This window comes from Buteo buteo, chromosome 17 (assembly GCF_964188355.1).
Source record: "Buteo buteo chromosome 17, bButBut1.hap1.1, whole genome shotgun sequence".
Classification (NCBI taxonomy): Eukaryota; Metazoa; Chordata; class Aves; order Accipitriformes; family Accipitridae; genus Buteo; species Buteo buteo.
In genome coordinates, this window is record NC_134187.1 from 1,706,344 (window position 1) to 1,732,979 (window position 26,636).

A 26,636-nucleotide genomic window follows, 5' to 3' on the forward strand; every position below is an offset into this window, starting at 1 on the left:
TAAGATCCAAGATAGCGGTCCCTGCTCCGACCAGCAAACATCACTTTCTTTGGCAAAGCTTATATGGAAACTCTATTTTTCTGCTTCTAATAAAATCCTTGTGTAATGGTGAAGAGTGCAGAGCAAAGCATGCTGCCACTAAGACAGAAGGAAAAGGGTATTTCTTTCTGTCTTCACACCTTTTAGAGTTAAACATTAATGGTGTCGAGATGTCTTAAGTAAAAAAGGCTGGTTGTCTGAACAATGTCAGGAAAAATTATACGGTGCTGAGTGAATGCAAAATTAATGAGCACTGAATGCTGACAGGAGAGAACAGGCATAAGGAGCCGAGACTTTTTTATAGTCAACGCTGAGATCAAGCAGCTAGAACATCTCCATCTTGCTGGGTGAAGGAATAAAGGCAGAAAAAAACTTTTATCTCAAATCTGAGGAATTTAATTCATTCAAAAACTGTGTCAACTCTGCATGGCCAGATCTACAGCGATGAGAAAGGGCTACATATATCTCCCCCGCACAACTTTAATTCAGCCCTGGCATAGCCTTCATTCTTCTCCTGCAGGCATAAAATACATTGCAACACCATTTTAACGATCCGACTTAATTAATTTTGCAAAGAATTAGACTATTTTTTCTCAAGATGTAGCATCTTGAAGCCCTGGTAGGCTGCATGCTAAAGTCCATGAGAAGTTACTATTAAAAATTCACTCGTGTCAACCGTTAAACCAGCTTTATGCTCAAGTTGCACAGGCACGTCAAATATGTGAACTGCACCGGCAAGGAGACGCCTGCCAAAGCGTGCAGACAATGCAAAGCTCGAGCGCGGCGAGGGGGGAGCTGACGCTTCCCATGCACAGAGCAGCACTCCCCCTCCAGCCCCGCTCCTCCAAACCCGACTTTCTCGCGCCTCCCATCTGTCTCTCCTCGGCTGCAAAGGGAGAGCTGTCAATCTGCAGCTATGGACGGGATCGACTTGCTTTTTCTGCTACGCCAAAGGGATCTGTCGGAGGTAAAGGCAGACTTCGTGGTGCAGTGCAAATGAACCGAGGGGTGGCTGTAACACATGCATGTGAGTGTGGTCAGTAGGTACAAGTGCAGCTCCGGGCCATGAAATGCCCCTGGGAGGACAGGGATGGGCAGGAGCAAGCCATGTGGTATGGGAAGCTACCTAGAGAAGATGGAGCCGTGTGGTATGGGAAGCCACCCAGAGAACATGGAGCCACATGATATGTATGGGAAGCCACCAGAGAAGATGGAGCCTCCTGGTATGGGAAGCCACCCGGAGAAGACAGATCGAGCCATGCAGGTGAAGACTGCCTTCTTGTCGAGCTGCACAGAGCCTGCTCAGGAGGACCTCACCTCCAAAATTAACTTTAACTCTTCCAGTGCAATTGTTACATGCAGAACAGCGGGTGCCGTGCCAGATGCTGCATGTTCAACGTGGGTGCATGAAGGCACAACTCTCGGGTGCTCCCTGACCCAAAGCAGGCAACTGCCTGGGAGAGTAAGGAACAAGGCTGAATATCCATCCTTTGTTTCCCCTGGCAAATACCACAGAGACTCATGCTCTGGGGTTCTGCACCTAGGGCCAAGGTGGAGCTACCTGCAACTACTTTTTTAAGAACTCTGTTCATTATTTCAAAAATTTGAGATGGTCCAAACTATTCCCTGCTCCCATAAGAAACCCTCCATGCACGTAATTCACTGTCTCAGCACAGCAGCTGCACCAAACCCAGGGCAAACATCAGCCTGGGGAACCTGATCCACCACTCCAGTGTTCGTCAAGCCTGCTCATCATAATATGGACTTAATGATTTAAAGGGTAGTTGGCTGAGAGTGGTGGTTTAATTAATTAGTGAAAACCTGTCTTGGAAGGCAGACTTCCTAAATAGCAAGGGCAGAAGGAACAGTGAGAAATATCATTTAAAACCATGCAAATGGTGTTATTGGCTCTTTACCCAAGGCACTGGTGAGGCTTGAAGTGCCACCAAACACCCCATGGTGAAATCGTGGTGCTTAGGGCAAGCAGAAGCAGCCAGATGAAAATCTCAGCAGCTGGGCACCGGGGAATAACGTGGCCCCAGAGGGAGCGAGACTGCTCCTGCACCTCTCACACTCGTGTCCCAGCAAGTTTGTTTGCTTTGCCCAACCGTACCGCTCAGCATAATAAAAGCTATTATCTCCTTGTACAAATCTCCCTTTATTTCCTCTGCTCACAGGAGTGTTAGGAGGATTAAGGTCTATAAAAGTTGGCTCAGGGGAAAATCTGAAGTGAAAATGGAAGGACTTGCGCAGCTGGCTCCAAGTTTGGGGTTTTTTTCCCGTAAGAAAGAGGTTTATTGTGTTACTTCTTGCTTTTTAGGCACGGCAATGCTTGCACTGCCAGGTGCTCTGATGGGTCAATAATCAAGATGGGCACTTGCAGAGATGTGCTGGGGTGAGCTTCTCTCTGAACCCCCTCTCTTGCACAGGACACTTGATGACCAGCTCAGATGAGATGACTCCATCGTGGCTGCTAGAAGAGAGGTGGGACAGATCCCCGTTGTCCTGCTCCTGTACCCAAAGGGATGCCAGCTCACAGGATGGATGAACCTTTTTCTGATCATCAGCCAAACGAACCAGGGTGCAAAGCAGAGGGAGGACAAACTCAGAGGAGGCAAAACCCTGCTGGGGTACCATCCCATCTTTAAGAAGAATCTTAAAATAGGTTTCATCCATTCTATGAAGGGTAAGGAGGGCCAGGAAAAGGGCTTTAAAGAAAGGGGATTTTTTTCCTCCTCCTTTCCTGCCTTTCCTGAGACTGAAGCAAGGAGAAAAAAAAAAGAGGGAAAAAAAAAAAAGCTAATCCAGCACAGCAGAAGGCAAGAGGAGGAGTGATTTCTACAGGTGGTTTATTACTCTCCGCATGATCCACACGCCTGTTACATCCTATCAGATCCTCTTCTTACAGCGAGGTGCTAAAGGATTTATTAGTTCTTGACAGTGTGAGATGTTTAAAAGCTTGAGGATGTAATAACCAAATGTTCATTTGTTAAAATAAAGGCACTGTTTGGAGAGGTCTGTGCAATTCTTAGCAGCCTCCCCTTCCCCTTGGTCTATATTTAAGCTGCCAGCTAGATTAAAACTGTCAAAGCAGGGATGAGAATTTTATTGACATGCTTTGTAGGTGGTAGGGTTCCATAAAATAAACATATACAGAGGATGCTCCCTGGTGTTGCTGCACAGGCAGAGATTTTTATAGTACTGACCTGGGGGAGTTTGTATCTGAAATCAATCCCTGATATAAAACAGATTCCAGAGGATACGGAGAGACAGACTTCACAAATGTCTGCGGAGAGCGTGGGCAGGGATGCAATCCGTTTAACATTTCACATTGAAACCAAACTGCGGAGAAGGGGAGGGTGTGAAATTCCCTGAACCCGCTCCAACAAACTCTTCACCCCTCGTGCACGAGGTGCAATTAATTACTCTGATAACGGGGAGGTTTTAAGCCCGGGCAGGGCGCAGGATGGAATGTGGGGCAGGGGACACATGTGGATGCTCAGGAAGCAAAGCGAGGACTCTCGCCCCAGCTTTGCACAGGCAGAATTCGCTGCTGCAGATGGGGACGCAGCTCTCGAGGCGTTTTTCAAAATCAAAATATTCAGATTTATAGAGATGAAGGCCAGGAGAGATGACTAGATTGGCCAGTCTGACCTCTTGAATATCACAGAGCCATCAAAGTTCACCCACTTCCACCACCACAATCCCTGAACTTCTGCTTGGCCAAAACCCTTGGCAGCTGGTTCCCAAAGCAATCACCCTCCCAGTTGTAACTCTGGGCCTGAGTCCTAATTTGTTTTTGTCTGGCTTCAGCTTTGAGTCATTCTCTGTTATGCTGGATCTAAAAACCGCTTTAGTAGCCAGCATTTTCCGTTCTTGTTAGCGTTTATAGTGTCATCACCATGTCCCCACTCCTTTTTTTTGTTTCCCCCTGCATACACTCAACAGAGCTCTTCAACCTTCCAAGCTGCAAGACATTTTCTCCAGCCCCTGGCTCATTTCCATGGCTCTCCTCTCTGCCTTCTCTGGATTTTGCAATCTCTTTCCAGCATGGATACCATGCCTGAGCTCCAGTTTTGTCCCACCAACTCCATGCACATGTAACATTACCCAAGAGAAGGCTACCTTGCTTTTCATCACATCCCAAGTTCACATTAACTGCCTTCACTTCCAGGATCTCCAAATCTTGAAAAGCACCATTTCCCAGGATACCATCCATCCAGCACTTCTGTATGCCCATCCTGTATTGGTCCAGCAATGATTTTATACGTCCTTTCACATCCATGAAGATGTTCAATAGCACTGAGATCTAGCAGAGACTCCCAAGAAGCTCCATAAAACTCAATTTTGAGAAGAAAGGTGTTTTGTCAGGATGAGGAGAGGTCACCGGTGGTGTTCCTCTGGCACTCGAGGTAAGGTAGTCATGAAGGGAGAAAATACACACCAACTCGAGGGTGGGTTGACCCATTCACATGAAAGAGGACCAAATGGTAGAAAAACTACCCAATTACTCTGCTAAACTGTGCTACTTTCTCCCACTTTCTACTACTTGAAGATCATGTACTCATCAACCAAGAACATCTGCTTTGGCTAAAAGTTGGGGATGGCTTAATGGAGGTGACAAGAGGAGACAACAACCATTACCTCCAGCATACCAGGGATGGTACCAGCAACAGCCTAACGCTACTGGTAAGATCTGGTAAGAAAAACCATGACAGTCTAGGCCAATTCACTCAAGAAAAATGAAGTTCAGTTGGAAGAAGTGCAGAAAAGAGCTGTTGGGTTGATTAAAGGAAAGGCATAACTATCTGACACCAAGATCCTAGGAGAGCTTGGTTTGTTGGACGAGTCAAGCGAAGGTAGAGAACAAGAGCAACAACTTCATACCGCCTTTAGGGAAGGGCGGTAATTGCCAAACAGAAGGAAGAATAAACCAAATTAAAGGGCAATGCTGGCACAGAAATGATCTGAAACTCATTTCCACCGAAAATGAGCAAGTGGTTTCATCCTCTTCAGGATCTCAAAAGGATTCTTGGAAGGATGAAGTTAAACAGTTAAAAGGACTGTATCTGTTTGTACTCTGTTTACCTTGGATCAGCCTCACACTTGAGGGCTTTCAGTGGGCACCTACCGAAGCCAAGGAGGAATTCCCCCTCCCCACTGATGTTTAATCTGGCCTCCAGGGTTTGGTTGTTTTTCTTTCTCTGTAGCCCTCTAATATATGGTGAAAAATTGGCCGCCGAGACAAGATGAAAGCGGTGTGCACCCCTCCCTCTAGCAGCACGAGCAGCTCGATCAGGGTTAATCCAACCACCAGATTTGGAATGAAGAAAGACCTTTCCTCCCCAGCACCTGCAAACAGCCAACGACAGCGTCACTGGCTGAGAAGGTCCTTCCTGACCTCAGGGACGAAGGTGGAGGAACTCAGAGTCTGCAAAACACCGCTCTAAGGCAAAAGCAAAGTTCCCCTTTCCTGACCTCCCTTGAAGCAAACAAAATCAGGATAACTCCAATAAAGTCAATGCATTTAAAGGGGAGACTACAGCACCAGGCTGACAGTTGTAGCCTGAAGAGATTCCAATCTAATTTTAGATTTGACACAAACCTTAATGTGGTTTTAATTAATTAATTAAAAAATCCTTTAATTAATGTAAACCCCTTAAAGCGGTTTTCATTTACTCCATTTCCAGGAGACATTGCCACTTACATTGCTCCTCAGATGCCATTCTTCTGCTTGCTTTTGTTCTTCAGTCAAACCTCAAATGTTAGACTTAAACTTCTGTTTATAATACGTCACTGGCCTTGAAAGCTGGGATGCTTTGAGCTCAGGCTATTTCTTGAGCCTTCACTTTAACGATTTTCCAAGTAAAGGGGTTTCCATCTCTTCTCTGACTATGCAAAAACTTGTTCTTCCATTGCATGGAAGTCTCCTCTTTTGGGTCCACTGAAGGACCTCCGTGTTGACTCCGCACATAAAAGCTACCAAAAATTACACTTGAATTCTCTGAATCTAATAGTTCAAGTTTATCTCAATTTCTGCATGCAAGGCAGAAAGGCAGCAGTGATGGCATGCTGTCACCCTGCCCTCCTGGCAGCAACACCCACCTTGGGCAGCTCTCCAGGCCACCAAGGAAGGAGCTCAGATGTGATGTGGGAATGCGCAGGACATCCTTGGGGTCCAGAGTCCCTGGGACCTCTCTCCCCCATAGCTCTCCTGATGGCAACCTGTACTTGGTAGAGTGGCCACTGGCTCCTGTCTTCAACCTGCTCCATCTGCACGGCCAGCAGCCTGGGCACCACATCTAGGTGACCACCACATACTGCGTCCAGTTTGGGGACCCCCGTGTAAGACAAACTGGAGTGAGTTCAGTGGAGGCCACCAAGATGGTCAGGGCTGGAGCACTGGTCCTGAGACCAGAGGCCAAGGGAAGGGGTTTGCTCAGCCTGGAGAAGAGATGGCTTTGGGGCACCTGACAGCAGCCTGCCCATGCCTACAAGAAGTCATGGAGGTGATGGAGCCAGGTTCTTCACAGCGATGCATGGTGAGAAGATGAGAAGCAATAGGTGCAAGTGAAGCCAGAGATGTTCAGGTGGGACAGGAGGAAAATCTTGTTCACTACAAGGCCAGCCAAGTGCTGGAGCAGGTTGCCCAGAGCACTTGTGCTTCTCCATCCTTGGGGGCTTCCAAAGCCCAACTATGTAAAGCCCTCAGCAACCTGGGCTAGTCCCAGAGCTGACCCTGCTTTGAGCCCATTTGTCAAACACCACCACTATCAGAAATGGAAATAAGCTTTAGGGAAATGAGATGGTTCCATCAGGAGAGAAAGATTGCCAGCACCCAGGTAAAATGTTAGACTTCTCCAAGAGGATACTGGATTACAATATGGGGAGAGGGAAGAGCTGAAATGAAAAAGTATTCAAAAATATAAAATGCAAGAAATAATGCAAGCATAAACAAGGCAGAGCATGTTATGCAGAAGGTACTTTCCCTTGGTGGCATGGAGGCAGCAGCTCCAAGGACCTGAGAAGTTTAATCGGAAACTGGAAATAACTGCGTGTGACTCAATGCATGGCAAGAAAGACGCCTTCAAACTGGAGTTGGTGAAAGAAGGATATGCAGACAATTTAGGAGGATCCTAAACAGAAAAAAAAAAAAAAAAAGATGCTTAAAGACTTTAACTACACTATCCTGGTAAAACAAAGCCAAGCGAGGGAGAAGATCCCAAAGGCTCCGTCCACTCCTGCACTGGAGATGTCCAGCTCCTCTGCAGACTCAGTAACGTGGACTTGGGCTAGATATTTCCTCAAAGCTAATGGAAGTCCATGTACAGCTCCATCCCCAGGGCCTGTGGACACAAAACCCTGTGGACTGAGGGTAACATGGGAGCCTGGACCTGGGCAGATGAAACCAGCTGACAGCCTTTAATTGCTCTGCACTGGGTTCCTCTGCTTTGGGGTAAAGCTCGCCAAGGGGCCTTGGCTCTGTGACTTGCTTCCACACATTGCACGCAATTACTCGCCTTGTGGTTTTATGGGAGTAATTTTATGATCTTTAATAGCGCACCACATCACTCGGCTGCTGGGACAAGAAGGGGCTCTTGACTCAGTGCCCGAGGACAAGGTCTCCTCCTGTCCTCCTCCCAAAACCTCACGCCGCTGTTGCAGGCTGTGGGAGAAGCCTCTTCCCAGGCCACCACTTCACCATTTTCTGACCACCACTAAATACAAAGCCAAGGCTTTTTTGTTCTCTCTTTAGAGCTTGCCACGTGTTGGCATTCCCAAACCCAAGAAGAAACTCAGCATTCGTTTTGAAGAGGCTTCCGTATATCCCACTGAGGATCCAGGACCTCTGTGCACTAGAAGCCGTACATGTATATCACAAAATAAATCCAGGGCCAAATCTAAGCATATGACAAGACAGCAGGGAAACTTAATTAAAGGAAAGCCACTGACAGTCCACTGATTGTATGCAACAGAGCAGCCAAAATCAATAATTATTTCATATACTTCACTTAATTAACCTACTGCATTTACCCAGAAGGAAAATTACTTCCCCAAGTAGGTTCACTTCCAAATGGGGAGTGGTCTTAAATTAAGGGTCCTCTTCTTTTTGGGTTGATGTGCCCTAGTGACGAAGGAGCACAAACTTGCCTGAAGGAACCCATCTTACTATGGCCACACTTCAGGAAAAAAAACAAATAAAAAGATGTCAGGAGGACACAACTGCTCCATGGTTATGTGGGACCCAAAAGAGGACACCTCCATGCAGCAGAAGAACAAGCTGTGGAATGTTTGTGTAATCTGAGAAGAGATAGAAATGCTCTTATCCCTAAAACCTCTGAAAATTATTGAAGTAAAGGCTCAAGAAATAGCCTTCTCCCCCTCCCTGCCCAAAGTAACTCAATTTAAAAATTGAGGGTCATCTTTGCAGGTTAACACAGTAATGTTCAGGAAAGAAAGCTAATTCTTCTCCTGGTGCCCTTTTAAAACATCCCGAAATCAGGTCACTATGCTGTAGCATTATTACAGAATAAAACCGCATTAATAAAGATCTGATTTTTTTTTTCCTTATACATCTATAAGAATAAATTCAGCAGCTCCACCACCAAAAAGCCAGGCTTCACTGGGGCTGAAGGTGTCATACGTGGGATCATATGACCCTCCATCGCCATAAGAAGCGTTGCATTGCAAAGGCAAGCAATGACTCGGGGTCCTTCATGAGATAAGCTAAGTTGTACAAATCCAAGCAAACACAGAATAAATCCTTTCTTTTGGCAACTACAGAATAAATCTGCTGGGGCTTTTGGACCTCGCAGGACCAGAAACTCATGAGCATCACCCCACGTGTCCTGGCGGGGCCAGGAGCCGTGCGGTGGCTGCTCCTGGACCAGGTAGCTGCCGGCTCTGCACACCGACTCCCACAGAAGCCGAACATACGGCAGCACAGCAGGAGCGACCGTCAGTGAGCAGCGATGAGCAAACGCAGGAAGGACAGGGGGAAGGAGGTCCCTTGGACGCCAGCAGCGGTAGAGTCGCTTGCGATGCCTTAGGAGGTGTTTCAAGGGCAATCCTCTGCGGCTGTTTGAGTTTGTAGGCAGTGTAATGAAAAGCTCAATACTATTTGATTTATTCTATTAAGGTGCTGCATTTATACTCCTGCTCTGGAAGGAAATTAAAGCAGCCTATCAATGGAGAGGGCTTTTAGGAAAAGGCTTGGTGGCTTCATCTTAAAAAGGACACTGCCAAGGTTGGGAGCTCTACAAGCGAGATGAGATGACCCCTCCGCCAGCTCCCATCTCCGTCAGATCTCTGCACACTGCTCATCACCCCTTCCATCAACCAAATGTTATCACCCTCCCAAAACTGGGGTGTTTAATTAAAAACAACATCCAGGGGAAAAAAGGAAATACCTTTCTGGAGCCCGTCCGCCACTGCAGAGCCTGGTGTCACAGGGGTGTTGGATGCCAAGGCTCTGCCTCTCCTTGGGCAGGGGTGACCCTAACCTCCATAGGGTACGCATCAAGTATTACATCATTTTACAGAAAAGAAACAAAACAAGTGGTGGTCCATGCATCAGTGCAGCTTTTCCAATATCTCTGCTCATTTTTGTACTCCTGTATGACCAAGATGCCTTATTTTTACATTTGCAGCCACACACCGGCTGCCTTCCCGGCAGCAACCAAGCCTCCTCCCCATCCTGCAGTCTCCTGACTCCATCACAGCTCCACCACGCTGCCCTGATGGCTTCTTCTAACAGCCTTTACACCACCTCTGCTAACCCTACAAGCCAAAGAGCGATGCATGTTGAGCAGCGAAGCTGTCCAGCTTGCCTCCATCCATCAGGTTTTGACTGCAGCAGCACTGCTCTGAATTAAAACAACCTTGGGCGAGCTCACCTCCACATGATGGATGGACATCAGCTCCATCTCACAGCATGGCTCTGCAGCAGAGGACCTACCCCAGGAGAGGACCTCAGGCATCCACGTGCTGGGCCTGATGCCAGGCTGAAGGCAAAGGGGAGGGAGGTCCGCACGGATGGACCGCTGCCCCGTGGAGCCCAGGCAGGATGATCAGAGAGATCTTCTCCTTGCTGACCTCCACACCACGCAGAAGACATCGGTGGCCTTTTCTCCTCCTTCCCCAGCAAGCGACCATGCACAGGCACGGTTCAGGGCTCCAACACTCAAACCACCCGACTTGAAAAAATTGAAAAAACTTTTGCGGGATGGACAAAGGCTGAAAAATTAACTGTCTGGCCTCTTCCTCCGCTGCGTTTATTGCTGTCTTGGCAGATGAATTTCAGGTTGCTGCCACAGCCGCAAACCGCTTGTTCTGCCAACTGTACATTACTAACATTGGAAGGTGTCCAGACCTAGGAATCTTTTCTAAAAGCATTTGCTTCATACTTTAAATAGCAGCCCAGCAGGCAGGGGGATGGGAGGGAGGGCTCAGCCCCTGCGTGCGATCCATCTGCAAGCTTCTGCCGGCTCCTCCACCCCTTTGCGGGTTAAAACCGAGGACGACCCGCAGCGGAGGTGCAGGGGAAGGAGAAAGCTGGCGGGATGCAACCTCTAAACCCTCCAGGCTTGGCAGCAGGAAGGATGCCCCCCCCGGGATGTCCCCGCTCCCCCGGCGCTGCCACCTGCCCCTTCCCAAGCTCCCCAGCTCCACGCCTGGCACATTATTAATTAAATTAATAGCAGGACGTTGACTGTTTTTTCATTGAAATCTGCTTTAGCATCATTTTCCCTGGTGCTTATGGGTTTTGCTTACTATTGGGCTGAACAGCATCATTTTCTGGGATTTAAATGATTCTGTGATTTGTTGGGATGTCCTGAGCCCGCTGTAACACGCCACTGTGAAGTGCAAACTCCCCGGCTCCTCTCTGTTACATGAAATCATGTCTCCAGGTGGGTTTTCTAATGGAGCATTAGAAGGGGCACAGCCACGCGCTGCAGGATATGTTGCCGTTCACAATACTTTAGCAACAAAACCACATCCTCGGTAGTTAGCAAATATTAATCAGCTTTATGGCTGAGAAACAGAGAGGAGGAGGATGAAGGACATGGGCAGGGAAACACAACATCTAACACTCGATATAACTATAAGGACAGAAAATTATCTCTGGCCACAAATACTCTGACTTTTTTCCGTATTTTTCCTACTTCCTCATGTGAAATGCTCTTGCAGTAAACAAGAACAAATACAGGTGAAGTTTCTTTTCTTCAGTAATTTGGTGCTGCACTAGATAAGCCGGCAATACAGAGCAAAGCTCAAGGCATAATATTTTTAAGCAGTGCTTGTCCCAGTTAATGTTCAGCCCTGCTGTGCAATGTCAAGAAAACTAATGAACAGCAAAGTGGCAGCGAGCAGGAACCTGGGCGTACTCACTTGCTACCAAACTCCTTTCAGAGCCCAGGCACAACGTGAATGAAATCTAAAAGCAGTTGTCCTGGTTCATCGGGAAGCCCAGGCAGCCCAGGCAACGTGAGCTGAATACTTTGCCACCGTGCTTGCCCCAAAATTCAGTGCCTAAAATAATAGTGAGCTGGGAGGACCTACGGCAATGCCTGGCTTGTGATAGGACAAAGGGTAATGGTTTTAAACTAAAAGAGTGTTGATTCAGACTAGATATAAGGAAGAAATTGTTTACAATGAGGGTGGTGAGACATTGGCACGTGTTGCCCAGAGAGGTGGTCGATGCCCCATCCCTGGAAACGTTCAAGGTCAGGTTGGATGGGGCTCTGAGCAACCTGATCTAGTTGAATATGTCCCTGCTCGTCGCAAAGGCTTGGACTAGAACACCTTGAAAGGTCTCTTCCAACCCAAACCATTCTATGGGGTGCCTGTACATGCATACCCACAACCCAGCCACCGGGTTTGGGAAAAACTTAACATCTGTTATCAGGGAACACGGCTCCACTTGGAGCATGCAACGGGAGCTTTGGCAAAGGCAACGCTTGACGGATGATGTGCTCTCAGCACTAATGCTGAGCAGGATTCACCTTGTGCACGAAGGACAAAGTGTTCACACGAAGGACAAATATTTGCACAAAGGACAAAGTATTTGAGCTCACGAGATGGGCAGCCCTTAGCAGGCATGATGCAGAGCAAGCTGGAACCCACCTGCAGCAGCTCCAGGAGGGATGCTGAGGTTGCAAGGACCTGAACAAGTCCCACTCCCTCCTTAACATACCTCACCCCTTCACCTGTGCATCGCTTGAGCCCTGTGGACTTCCACATTTCAGTCTGTGAGTTGATACTCTGGGTGAATTTTAACCTTTATATATATGGCTTCTCAAGCATCTCTTCTCTGTTCACTGGTTACAGCACCGTATTCACTGGCGGGAGGTGGATTAATGCCCCCTCTAATCTGTTCATTTGGCAGGAGAACAGATCTGACAAGGGTACATGGTTCTTCACCAACTCTTGCACAGCGTGTGGCAGAGCCATCTCTCCTTCATCCTTACCCAGCCATAGAATGGGGTTTCTGCATGCAGTTAATAGCAGTATTGCTGATAAGCTCTTAACAGGCCTAATCCTGAAAGCTTAACAAACACTTCTGATTATTTTAATCTAAGGATTAATTTCAGGATGAATCATAAACAGAGTAAAGTGCCACCTTGCACCAGAAACAAAGGTGGCATCTCAAACAAGCCAAGCAACAGAGGTGAAGCATACCCTTTCATATTACTGCTTTCATAAAAGCAGAAGGAAAACTATTGCAAATGGAATGATTATGTCATGATTTTTCTTGAATTAAGTCATGATTCTTTGCTGCGATTTAGAGTCTGAAGGGTTCCAGGAGAATGCTTTTACTCCAAAGGTTTCCAACAAGCCAAGGCAGGAGGCTGCCGCCTTACCTTGCTCCAACCTCTTCATCTGCTGGATCTGATCAACCGTCTTTTTTAGGATCTTGCATTTGTCGGGTTTGACACTCAGAGTGTCGATGTCCCCAATGTTTGCAGAGAGCAGCTCCGCCAGCTCCTCTAAATATTTATTCTCCTGTTCCCGTCGCCGCTTTTCATTGCTGTTAAAGAAGGGAAAAAAATTAAAAGTCACGTTAATGACTTTTTCCCACTGCTCAGTCTAGTCACACCTGGGCACTGGACAAGAACCCAAAACCACAAGTATTCGCTGGAGTGATGACCACACTATAATCCAAATATCTCCAAAATACTGGGGAGTTCATCCAGGTCTTTGTCTATTTTTATGCATATAATCAAAATTTATGCCAAGGAAGATACACAGGGCTAGCCAGACACCCCCAACAAAACCAGACCTCTAACATTCAGGACTCTCTCTTCCTCTCAAAAATAGTTAGAAATTAGTTATATCAAAAATAATAAAAAATAGTTACATACAGCCTCTTATTTGTTTACAGCCGCTATTCCAGTTGTCACCAAGTTTAATCCTAAATTCATACATAAAAGCTAACAACACCCACCAGAGTTCACCAAAGTGAAAATCGGAATCAAGAGTGACATAAGAAAATTGAAAAATATTCATGAGATCAACCTTTTTGTCCCAGCGAAAGCAGCTTTTCTTTTAGCTCACAGCCACTGCAGAAGCCCAACGCTCTCCCATCAACTACCTGTAAATTCTGGGAATTGAGAATACATTATATACCTGGTATGACATGGCCATCATTGAAGCCACCCTGGACACTTTAACATATTCCTTTACCAAAGTTGTTATAAGCATCAAACCTACCAAAACGAACTGTGCATATGGGAGAGATGCACAGAGCCACACTTTCCCTAAATACCTTCCTCTACATCAACCACAGGATGAAATGAGGACACCTCAAAATGCCTAACACAGTGCTACACCACTTACGATGCCTTTTATCAGGTTGGTTTTCAATAAGCCACCTAATTTTTGTTGCAACCTTCACAGGACGCCCAGCACTCTATTTAAGAAGTACTGCCTAAAAATCCCTAACAATTACTAGACACCAAGAAGCTACTGAGACGGCTGTGGGCACGGTGAGATGTTCCTGGCCTCAAAGAGGCCCCACCACTCATGGAGGGGCTCAGAAAACACTGCTTACAAAAGCTGAATCCGTAAGTCTGGCTCAGTAGCAGATTTGTGTCCCACCGCAGATGCCGTTGTGTTTTTCTGTGTGGTGATACAAGCTCTGCTAACAGCTGAAGACTTCAAGAAGAGGTTTGGTTTATTATATCTGCTGAGAGTGCAAGCCAACCTGAGCATGAATATACATTAATAACTCTGCAGAGACCCTTTAGAAACTGTATCTGTCCAAAAGGGGATGAGACACCACCAGCTCTCCCCTCTAAGGAGCTCCTCACGTAGGCTGCACAGATGTTTCTTTATTTTTTCCCAATTCCACTTTATTAGCTCAATATCCAGGTCTGACAAGTAGGGGTTGTCTCTTGGGCATTTTTCTGCTGCTTAAACTTGCTCTCACATGAAAATAGCTGACCACCACAGGGATGAGACTCCATGTTGAACCTCCCCTTGCCTTCCAAGTTCACTCTCCATTACCTCGCTTCTCCTCCTGCCAGTCTCTCTCCAGATGCCGTGACTGCCCAGAGGAGTGCCAGGAATGACTCGCCCTCCTTTAATTCAGCAGACCAGCAGAATAAAAAAAGAAAGGGGAAAAAATAAAGGCAAGGCCAGCTGCGGGTGTGGAAAATACAAGCTGTGTTTCTGCCTAGGCCACCAGTCCCGTGAAGTCCATGAGAGAGACCTTCCATGGCAGACACATGGTGCGACCTGGAAACTCCTCTGCAATGGGTTTGGGTGGGCGCAAGAGCCCTCGCTTCCCTGGCAGGCAGCTGCCAACTGGTACTAAGGGTTACAGGCAGCAAAAATGTCCACCTGCTGCAGAAGTTCTGGGTCCAGCCATGGACCTCAGCCTCTTTTTGCACAGGTATCGGTGACACCAGTGCCGGCGCGGTCCCTGGCAGTGGGCAGGCAAATGCTTCGCGAAGGAGCTGAGCGAGTATTTTAGTTAAGGTCAAATTAATTCCTAGCTCTTCCTGCGAACCAAAAAGCAATAGCAGAGGGGAGAGAAAAAAAAATTCCTCTGTTGTGGGTGAGCTCATTTCATGAAAACCCTTAATGTCGCTGTTGCTGTGGCAACTTTCAAATTGTAGGAGGGAGAATTGGCCAATTTTCCTTACATAAAAGCATCATGAGAATATTACAGCAGTGGGTTGTTCTTTATGACTCCCAAGTATCATCAAAAGCAATAGTTAAACCTTCCAGGTTTTAACAAAAGAGTTTTGAAGTTCACTCTGCTCTAGAGTATGTTACGGAGGACTCAGGCCAGCCTGGGGAGGAGGATGAGGTCCCTCCCCGCCATGGCTGGGAGTCAGGAGATGGTCTGAAAGAAGGAAGATGCAGCACTGGTGAGGGCTTCTCTTCTGGATTCTGCTTCAGGTCCAGTGTTCAGGGTTGGATGACCAACCCAATGACAACTATTTGAGTCAACCATTCTAAAAATACTTGTAGGTGCTTTGTGGATGTGAAAACTCGTGCTTGGACAAGGAAGGAGAATCCTTCATCCAGAAGTTTCTGCTTCTCTATGATCAGTTCGTTCCTCATCCTACATATTTTGAAAGGCCACTGGTGGCAGCAGCAGAAGGCTTTCATAAGTGCTGAGGTGTTAGGAAACAAATCACAAAAGATCTGCTTTCCAAAGGCAGACCAGATGAAGCAAAGCCAGGTGTGTGCTCATTCATCTGGAGAGCATCTTCCTCCAAGAAGAGGTGTCGAAGCCCACCTTGCTACCTATGGCTCTGTCATGGGGACTCAAGAACTAACAGCTTCACCCCACACTCACCTCCAGGGTGAGGACTGGCTCTGAGACCAGCCTGGAGACAGCAGCGAGGGCTGCAGAGCTCTGACTCAGGTGACTCAACCAGAAAGGGGAAATATTTCACATGATTGGTAGGAGTAAGACAGCTACAAGTGCTATCAAAATGTCTCCTTCAATTTAATGGCACAGCTAAGTCATGAACCACAGAGCCTTTGTAAGAAGGTGCGTGAACTCTACAGAACAGAGATGTGGCAACCAAAACTGCAATAAACAGAAATACTCAAACAACCACTTAATGTCTCTCTACTGGAACACCATAGCCTTTACATTTATTGCCTAGAATATCAGGTATGAGCTGCAAGTGATAGAAAATACACCTGGGCTTTGCTCAGTGCATCAATATTCTGCGACGACGACCAAAACAGCATCCCAGGCAGCAAAGACACGGAGTCAGCAGCAGCATCATACGTTCATACTTACTAACAGACTACATCGCCATGGAAAAAGATGCACAGGATTCACAGGGAGCCTGGAAAAGCCTGTGGAAGGAGATCACAACTGCCTCTATCCAGGACTTCTTAGCCTACATCAGGTGGCAAGGTAGCTGGGACGGGAAGCCTCGGTCATAAGCAAAAGGTGCCTTTCTGCAGTGAGCTGAGCTTTAAAGCAGCCTGCATCAGCACACAGAAATGAAAATATTTCAGACAGAAGTATCTTCTGTTTCGTAATTGATTCATGGAGCAAGAGGGTCTCCATCGGAGTTTCTGAATATTACAAAAACATGGATTTCTTAGGAATCTGGCATGAAGAGGCAGAAGGCTTAGGATGATCTGCAGACCTCGCAGAAGAATTTGCCCCAAATTTACCCTGAGAAAGCTTTCCTGGTGCTCTGAGTGCTCTCGATTTATAAAATCAATACATTAACTTTGATAACGAGCCTCTAATCATCATTTGCCACCTAACAACAAGCAGAGCAGATGGGGAGCTGCATTTCCATCATGCTCCATCTTCCACCGCAGCCACCGCTAAAAGCAAAGCGAAGTTCTGGTGGGAAGTGTGAACGTTTCCGAGTGGCTGAAACCTGGCTCCATCTGCTCGAGCAGACGGGACGGAGCGACGCAGCGGGAATGACAAAGTAGCCGCGGCAGGGGACGGATTGGGAGCAGTGCACGTACCTCTGGGCTGTATCGCAGGGTGAGCCTTTCCTCTTCCGAGAGTCGGGGTTGGCAGGGTCCGTTGAGCTGTCCCCAAGGCCACTCATGTTGGTTGACCTACTTTGCACCTGGAACCGAAGAGAGACAGGGTAAGGACAAGCTTTTTGCAGCTGCAGGTGGAGCAGTTCCTCAGCAGCAGAGCCAGAAAACATGGACCAAGTGACCTCTGAAGAGGTAACTAACCCAACGCAAATCCTTCTTACTGAATCGATGCCTTGTTTGTGAAGAAAACAGTGCGAAGGGAAGACAACACAACACACGATCACGTTATCCTCCTTTTGGTGTCCCCTGGTCACCATTTGGCCAAGCGAGCCCTCACCACCAGCACCATCATCCTTACATCACTGACTGAGCTCTTCCCTGTATCCCCACAGATTTTAGCTTCCTGGCCTTACAGCATTTTAACAACTATCTAAACACAGCCTGTTTTAATGCTTTGTTCATGGGTGTTTGATTGCTTTTGTTTTGTTTCCTTCTCCTGCAAGTCTTCTCCTTCAGCCCATCTTCGACTTCTCTGCCATCTCCCCCAGGTTCCTCTGACTCAGGACTGGCAGAGGACGCTCCACCCCTCGCATTGTGTCTGCACTCCTGCTCCCCCACCACCTCCTTTCCCCTCAGCACATGGCCTGGGCTTTAATTAGAGCTGCAAACTGACTCATCTCTTAACGGGATGCGACACCCTCCCACGAACCCCTTCCCTACCTCCCGCTGAGGCTACCTCCCACATATGGTCCTCCCAGCCCCAACCTTCTGGCAGAGAGCTTCCCATCATGGCCGGTCCGTGGCCAGACTCAACACTGGGCACCTCCTGGGATCCAGCTCTCTACAACACATGGACATTTCACCCTTATTTTTAGGGTGTAAATTCAACAGATGTTGGGTAAACTAGTCCATGCTATGGCAAATGAGAGGTCTGAGTAACCAAAGAAGGTCCAGAAGTCATGAGGATGGTAACATTGCAATATCCCACATGCTAATTGTCCTTAATTATAAATTGCATTTTTTATATTTAACTGAATAAAATACCATGTAAGCCTAGTAAGGGCAAGAAAGCCAATTAAGGCTTCTTTCCGGACACTTCACCTTGAAGGGTGTTAAAAGGTTTGGCCAAAGACTGTGACACTCTCTGACCTGAGAACTCAGCCAGTTCCCTCCAACTGCCTAAAGGGGACTAAACACATATATAGGACAGGGTCAAAACCTCATACAACATGTTAAAACAAGTGACAGAGCTTCTCTAGAAAAGAAATCAGCTATGCACATTGCTTCCCTTGCTTTGCTAAGCCATTCAGTGATTTTTCCAGTAACCACAATAAGTCCATACTGGACATTTATTTATTTATTTTAGAAGTGTTTATCATTGTGAGAAGATTCAATCCCTGAGAAATAAAATAACGGTACCCTGGACAAGAAGTTAGTAGTTTAGAGAGTAAAAGGACTAAGTTCTTAAACTTACTTCCCTTCATTTCTTCCATTACTTTCTGAAAGCTGGAATTTTAACGAGCATTACACTGCTGACAGATTGTGATAAAATGAACCGTAGAAGGCACATCCACAGTTCCCACAGCCCAGATTCCTGCCATGTTTTATTCAGCCTGCCTGCAAGCATGGTGGGATGCCTTCGGTGGTCCAGCACCTCCCACCCGCTGCCCAGCCCGGTGCAAGGCAGCCACTCATCAAAAACCATCGGTGCTTGTTCATCTTGTGCTCAGACAGATGATAATTAAAGTCCCACCAGCTTTTGAAAGTCCTCTGAGTCCCAAATCACATCTGCAGACCAGCTCCTCCTAACCTCAGAGCAGTGCAGAGGGATGGACACAGCTGTGAGAATCTCCTCTGCTCCCTGGTTACTTGGAGACCCCAGTGTTTGTATTAAAACCCAGAAAGCCAACCGTGTCCTGGGCTGCATCCCAAGCAGCGTGGCCAGCAGGTCGAGGGAGGGGATTCTGCCCCTCTGCTCCGATCGGGTGAGACCCCACCTGGAGTCCTGTGTCCAGCTCTGGGGTCCTCAGCACAGGACAGACATGGACCTGTTGGAGCGGGTCCAGAGGAGGGACACAAAGATGATCTGAGGGCTGGAGCACCTCTGCTATGAGGACAGGCTGAGAGAGTTGGGGTTGTTCAGCCTGGAGAAGAGAAGGCTCCAGGGAGACCTTACAGCAGTCTTCCAGTACCTAAAGGGGGCTTACAAGAAAGATGGAGAGGGACTTTTTACAAGGGTATGTAGTGATAGGACAAGGGGTAAGGGCTTTAGACTGAAAGAGGGTAGATTTAGGTTAAATGTAAGGAAGAAGTTCTTCATTATGAAGGTGGTGAAACACTGGCCCAGGTTGCCCAGAGAGGTGGTTGATGCCCCATCCCTGGAAATATTCAAGGTCAGGTTGGACGGGGCTCTGAGCAACCTGAGCAGGGGGGTAGGACTAGATGACCTTTAAAGGTCCCTTCCAACCAAAACCATTCTATGATTCCGTGATTCTATGAAAACCAGCGTTACCAGCTTCGTTATCTCCTATGACTGAGGTGTCCAGGGGGTTGTTAACATTTTGGCTCATCACGTCCCCAGTGACCCACCTCTACGCTTGGTGCTGAAAACCTCTACTCCAAAATAAGTGAAATATCTGCACTTAGCACAGTGCTACAGGGAAAGAGCCCATCTTTCGGCAGCACACAGGCATTTCTGCTAATGCTTGCATCAGCGGTGCTAAGGTGAATGCGGTTCCTGAAATCATTTTAGCAATATTAGCACAGGTGATCGATGCTGCAGGCACGAGAGCTTGTCCACCGAAATCAGAAACCCTGAGCACATGCCAGCAAGCTATCCATGACCAGGGATCCGAGTTCATCCCCAGTATCTTTGGCATGTTTGCAAGAAGGAACGATGCCAAAGCAAATATAAGGAAGGGGAAAAAAACCAAACTCTTGAAAAATTTAGAGATTGGAAAACTAAAAATGCTGCATCATCTGCTCTGGGTGAGAAGGGCTCGCTGAGGTTTCAGACAAGCTTCCTGGGGTTTAAACCTTCTTCTTAAAGGTTTAACTTGCTCTTACCAAAACATTAAGTTTCCACAAGTGGTGTTGCTCTTAAGGGCCTGATCTTTCCTCTCGGCAACTGAATTAGAAGAAAAAAATGAGCAGGGATATGGCAGGTAAAGTCAACCATCCCACCAGGATGCTCCGCTGCAGGACCGCAGCTTGGCAAGAGTGAACATATGCCCTAGAGAGGTGAAGTAAGGACAACATTGCAGCCTTAGCTGAAATCCTTGGCTTGAGTTAAGCCCTTGATGTAATACACTCAATGTTTCTTTTCATTGTAAAAGTAGTTTATTTTGCGGCAAAACTTGCCAGGGCTGACAAGCCAAAAAATGTCATTTGGTCTAAAAATAACGGGGATGACTCGGTTTGAAAGCCCTGTTGGGTCAGGGCAAGACCAGGAGTTGATGTCCCCCACGGAGGGCAGGGGTTGGGCTGCTGGTGAAAGGCAGCCCTGCCTGTCACTGCCCGTGCTTGGGGCCATTTCACCGGAAATCTGATTTCTAAACACTGGCTTCTTGTAAAAACGTTAATATTCTGCTGGCTTAGGAAAGCAAACAGAGGCAGACGAAGGACAGCGGGATGGTAATCATAGAATCATAGAATCGTTTAGGTTGGAAAAGACCTTTAAGATCATTAAGTCCAACCGTTAACCTAGCACTGCCAAGTCCACCACTAAACCATGTCCCTGAGCACCACGTCTACACGTCTTTTAAATACCCCCAGGGATGGTGACTCCACCACTTCCCTGGGCAGCCTGTTCCAGTGCTTGACAACCCTTTCCGTGAAGACATTTTTCCTAATATCCAATCTAAACCTCCCCTGGCACAACTTGAGGCCATTTCCTCTTGTCCTATTGCTTGTTACTTGGGAAAAAGAGACTGACCCCCACCTGGCTACAACCTCCTTTCAGGTAGTTGTCGAGAGCGATAAGGTCTCCCCTCAACCTCCTTTTCTCCAGACTAAACAACCCCAGTTCCCTCAGCTGCTCCTCAGAGGACTTGTGCTTTAGACCCTTCACCAGCTTTGTTGTTCTTCGTTGGACATGCTCCAGCACCTCAACGTCTTTCCTATAGTGAGGAGCCCAAAACTGAACACAGTATTCGAGGTGCAGCCTCACCAGTGCTGAGCACAGGGGGACGATCCCTTCCCTGGTCCTGCTGGCCACACTCTTTCTGATACAAGCCAGGATGCTCTTGGCCTTCTTGGCCACCTGGGCACACTGCTGGCTCATATTTAGCCAGCTGTCAACCAGCACCCCCAGGTCCTTTTCTGCCGGGCAGCTTTCCAGCCACTCTTCCCCAAGCCTGTAGCATTGCGTGGGGTTGTTGTGACCCAAGTGCAGGACCTGGTACTCAGCCTTGTTGAACCTCATACAACTGGCCTTGGCCCATCGATCCAGCCTGTCCAGATCCCTCTGTAGAGCCTTCCTACCCTCAAGCAGATCAACCCTCCTGCCCAACTTGGTGTCATTTGCAAACTTACTGAGGGTGCACTCGATCCTCTCATCCAGATCATTGATAAAGATATTAAACAGAACTGGCGCCAATACTGAGCCCTGGGGAACACCACTTGTGACCAGCTGCCAACTGGAGTTAACTTCATTCACCTCAACTCTGGGCCTGGCTATCCAGCCAGGTTTTTTTAAAGAAAACCAGCTAATTAGTTCAGCTGAGGGGGAGAAGCAGCTTCCAGGCTTAATAGAGGGGCTCTCTCATGCAGACCTCTGCTAAACTGATTGCTCCACTGCTGTCACAAGCCACCAAAAAAATATATTAAGGCATAGTATAAAATGCTGCTGGTGTCCCCGATGGTGCTGCTCACTCACCGGGGCTCCCTGGGAGACATTTGACCATGGCAGGAGCAAGACCTAAGTGTTGCATCGACACAAAGAGCATTGGCCTCTTGCCTTCCTCCAGATGCACATGGATGAAGTCTTGTCCCAAAGATGCCCTGAACCCGCTGCTCTGAAGAAACTCCATGTCATGGTGAAAACCCAAATGGTAGAGTGGGTGTTTTTCAACAACTATGGATATTATCATTGCAACCAGCAGCTTCATGCTTGGTCTGGCATGCAGCTGGTGCACAAGTCCCTGGTCCTGCAGCAGCGGTGTTGATGAGCAAAGCTGCGACGTGCACTATGTTTAGCAGCAAAGCAAGCACTTGCAATACAGATTGCTGCTCCCCAGCTCCAGCTAAACCAGGGCTGAAATCAAGCCACCAGCAAGGCCAAAGGTTTGGAGCTTCTCATAGGTGATCCTCCATAACGATGTTGTTGTCGCTCCCCTAGTTCTTAGTCCACAGATCTGGATACAGCACTAGTCCCTGGCCCCTCCTGTTACCAGCACACCAGTACACCACTGCATCTGCTCACCAGAGACTAATTAGTCTCAAAGAGACTAATCAGAAGAACAAAAAAAAAAAAAGGAGGGGGGGAATGGATAAGAAGCACAAGAGCTGAAGTGACCTGTCCATGGCCAGGCAGATGAAACTACCTCTGATTTCCAACCCTATAGTCTCTCCTCTTCCATTGGTCCTGCAACATGCCATAGTGGAACGTCTACCTGAAGAGGATGCTGCTTTTTGGGAAGCTAACGAGTATCCTAGCAGAGACCAGAGCCTTGACATGGAGGCTGAAGCACCAGCCAACATTAATACTCCAACACAACCTTAGGGCTCATGACACAAACGCAATTTCCACATTAACAAAAAATAACAAAAAAGGATGTGAATTATTGAGGCTTAATGCTTCTGCCCTTCTAACAATGCCAATGGATTTCCAATAGCTTCCCGAAGATGGCCATTCCTACCTCTAGCAGACACAAATAGCCCAAGTGATTTGAACTGACAGCGTGGAAGACAGAGCTGGCCACCGAACACTTAATTCTAACAGAACTGCCTATTTCTAAAATGTATTTCCCACATTTTGGATTAATTTGACCCCCAAAAACACTTACAAAATAACATTATCATCTACCAGAGAGAACCACAACTGGTCGGCTGTTTATAAGAAAATGACAATGTTGGAAAAGTCCCTCATATTACAGCTATTTATCATCAAAATATAACCCATCTGTGCTAACGCAGCCTCAATTAGAGGTAATTAAGAGCATACTTGGAGTGTCGCAAGGACATGTCTATATTGTTCCCCTCACAAGTTCATCATCAGCTGCTCCTCTCATTGCGGGGGTTAGAACAAACCTTAATTTTTACTTTTTTTTTAAATTTCTGCAGACTACAAAAGAAATGCTGAGGCTGTGATGTGGATAGAGAAGAGGCAACGGGTGAGAAAGAGTGAGTCACTTGCTAACCTACTGCATGTGGTGTTAGTTTTGGGGTGTGTTTTTTTAAAAAGAACTTCTTTTTCTGACCTCATCCCCAACAAAAAAAGGAGAGAGATGTAAAGTCCTGATTAAAAATTGGGCTTTTAGTGGCTGAAGTTGTCAAAAACAAACGTCACATCTGTTATGTGCAACACTCCTTGGGAAGGGGGAAATCCCTGTATCCATATGCCATTGCTCCAGCCTGGAAAGACATCTGCCTTCCAACTAAATCCTCTTTTCTTGGTATCTTACCCCAATTTCCCGGCTTTGTTTCCTCCTGCTTCCTACCTAGCCTGTGAGCCCTCTGTCGCCTTCTGCTGGAGCCTTGTGGAGATGCTGCCAGATGGACCCTCTGGCTCTGGGACATCTAACCCAACACACATTGCACAGCCTGGGAAGCATGGACAACTGGGTTTCTGTTGGTTCCCATCACTTGTCCTGGCCTGAACATCCCCTCTTGACATCAAGCAATGCTTCCGTCGTTACAGTAATAACAATGATGCTTGAGTCAAGGCTGGATGGGACATGGTCAAGGTCACCAGGAGGCCTTACAGCAACCCTATGTTGAGCCCATGTGTCCACGGTCATTAGGGCCGTAAGAGGAGGGAGCTGACGAATAAAGATTTACTTTCACTGGCCTTGGGGGGAACACTAGAGGTGAAGGCAGTGGGGAGATCCACCCTGCCTGATCTCACATTGCCTCTTTAAGCAGAGCCTGTGGTGTCAGGAGGACGATAAATTCAGGGAGAAACCAGCACGCTCCAACGTCCCCGTGTCCATCCAGCCTAGAGGGCTGGTGTTTGCTTTCCTTCCTAGGAGATAAGCGGGACGTGCAGAAATCTTAATTATCGCCGGCTCTGCAGAGGCAGCAGGCTAATAAAAGCTGTCAGCTTGGGGACGCGGTGGAGCGAAAGCCTGCTGTCTCAATTCCTCACATCTGCACCCACCTGCCGGTCCTGAGGAGCAGGGGACAGGAAGGACACATGAGACGCCTACACCCTTCAGGAGAGGCTTTCCACTGCCACCGGCATGGAGGAGAAAGGACCACGGCAGGTCGGGTGGCCCTGGGCAGATCATTTCTATACCCCCACTCCCACTGTGCCACAAGGGAGATAAGTTTAAACATCGCTGATGCAATGCAGGTTAAAAGCCACCGATCAAAAGCTCGACTGATCTGCAAGATATTAACGTTATGAAAGATTTAACATTTTGACAGCTAAAAATGTTACTGAAGATGAATTTCACTTCTCTGCCTCATTATTACCATCCCTCAGGGGGCTGTGGCAGGGGGATGGGGACTCGTCCCAGGTTGCAGAGGGAAGCAGAGGCACAAACCAAGGCCTTGCAGGTCCAGACCTCCCACGGCAGGGACAGCGGCTGCAGCCCAGGGAGCATGGCACCGGCGCTCCCAGCAAGGGGGACGCGCACAGCATCTGAATTTTAAGGATGTGAGGCAGGCAACAAGAAGTCAGAGTTTAATTTAATTTCTTCCAAGCTGTTTCCTGGGTCAGACTCCATCAACACAATGAAGTTTTTTCTTTTTTACACAAGGATGGAAAACTCCTGACTATCAAACAAGTAGCTCCCCAAATGCTGGCAAACTCCAGGAATTAATTGACAATATTTACAAGCCGCTCTGAATCCTCTTGCAAAGGGCACCCTGTAAGTGCAAAGCCCCGGCACGCAGCAAGCAACCCAGCCATGCGTCACCCAACAGCGGTCCATGACCTGGCGCCAAACCTCCCAGGAGCGTTTTGCTCTTCAGGACCAAATGAGGAGATGGGGGCAGAGCTGAAGGTCTCTTCCCACCTTGTAGACCCCAGTGGGTTTGCTCCCTGCCCCTAACAGAGACACCCAACACATCCCAGTGGAAGGCCGAACTCCTGGCAGCAAACCCATCCTGCGTTCACCACTGCAGAAGGTTTTGCAGAAGGTAAGGTAGGAAATGCCAACAGGCTGGTGTGCCCATGGGGAATAAGAGTGGCACTGGGTTTCACAACCACCCACGGTGGCCACGGTGGACCAGCCAGCACCAAGAATCAAGTCCTTCACCCACAGATCCTACAAACCTGTGTCCTCTGCAGAGCAGCCATGGAAGCAGTGAGCCTCATACTAACAGGGTAGAGAGACAGGACATTAATCCCACCTTCCAGGGCCCTATTTTTCTTGTAATTTTAATTCTGAGTGCTAGAAACTTCTCCATACTGCACAATGGAAAAGACGAGCTTTGCTCTCCAAATCCAGGCTTCTCCATCACCTTCTGCCCACAAGAAATCATTTGTTTTGGAAACGTAACATGGGCTGTACAACCAGTAAAATCAAACCTATTTGGCAAAAGGGAATTTTGTATACGGTAACAAAAATACACATATCCAAGTGAATTCCTTAAGGATGAAAGCACAGGCCAGCTGCACACCAGCTCTGCAAGTGCTTGCTCTCCACATGATCCCTAGAAAGCACAAAAAGAAGGGAAAGAGGTATATAAATCAATGTCCTGTGGACTGAGTATCATCCTCAGAGAGGCGACAGTCCAAAGAGAAGGTGTGAATTTTAATACACCCATCAACTCTATCGTATTTGCAACTCACAAACCCATTGCAGTCATTTTCCTTTAGCCTGGGGATAATTCCAGCAGCCAATTTGTTTTACAAATGAATGGGAAAATATGGGAAAGGGCTTTGCCTTAGCACAATGAAAATGAATAATCCAGCTGTGGGAAATCAATATTTGATGCCTAAGGAGAACTCTGAAAATCCACCACGCCACTCTGTTGTTTTCCCAAGCTCTCTTTAAAACTCACCTCAGCTAAAATACAATGGACAGGAGATAACTGATGTGCTGCTTATTACACTAATTGCAATCATCTCCTTGTTACCTGGTGCTCACCCACATCTGTTTGTCATCGCCATCTGTTGTCTGTCTTAATTAGATCGCGCGCTTGGAGGGGCAGGGACTGTGATTTTCTAACCCCCCCGACATCCCAATTCTGTCTGAGCATCTCCATGCTACCACTGTGAATCCCCTCACATGGCCAAGTACAGGGATGACAGCTAGAAAATAGGAAGCCAAAAAAAATCCCACCCCCAAAATAAAGCAAATAAGCTTGGTAAGAATCACACTGCACCATGGAGGGTTTTAAGGAGTAAATGATCACCCACAGCCTCTGCTACCTGTCCTAACTTTCCACGATTCACCTTCCGAGCTCTGGGGCTGTTTGGAAGAATGACTGGGTGCCAAACCAAA

The 26,636-nt window shown here is 47.5% G+C and overlaps 1 protein-coding gene across 5 annotated transcripts in view; it reads right to left on the reverse strand.

Annotated features, from left to right (window-relative positions):
* NCOA1 (nuclear receptor coactivator 1) overlaps positions 1-26,636 on the reverse strand; it is a 184,527-nt gene that overhangs the window by 46,721 nt on the left and 111,170 nt on the right. For all 5 annotated transcript variants that reach the window (XM_075048887.1, XM_075048885.1, XM_075048886.1 and 2 more), the window contains 2 exons: positions 17,002-17,108; positions 12,903-13,069 (listed from right to left, as the gene is read on the reverse strand). In XM_075048887.1, coding sequence (XP_074904988.1) covers positions 12,903-13,069; positions 17,002-17,087 — 253 coding nt within the window. In that variant the 5' untranslated portion in view covers positions 17,088-17,108. The remainder of the gene's footprint in view (positions 1-12,902; positions 13,070-17,001; positions 17,109-26,636) is intronic.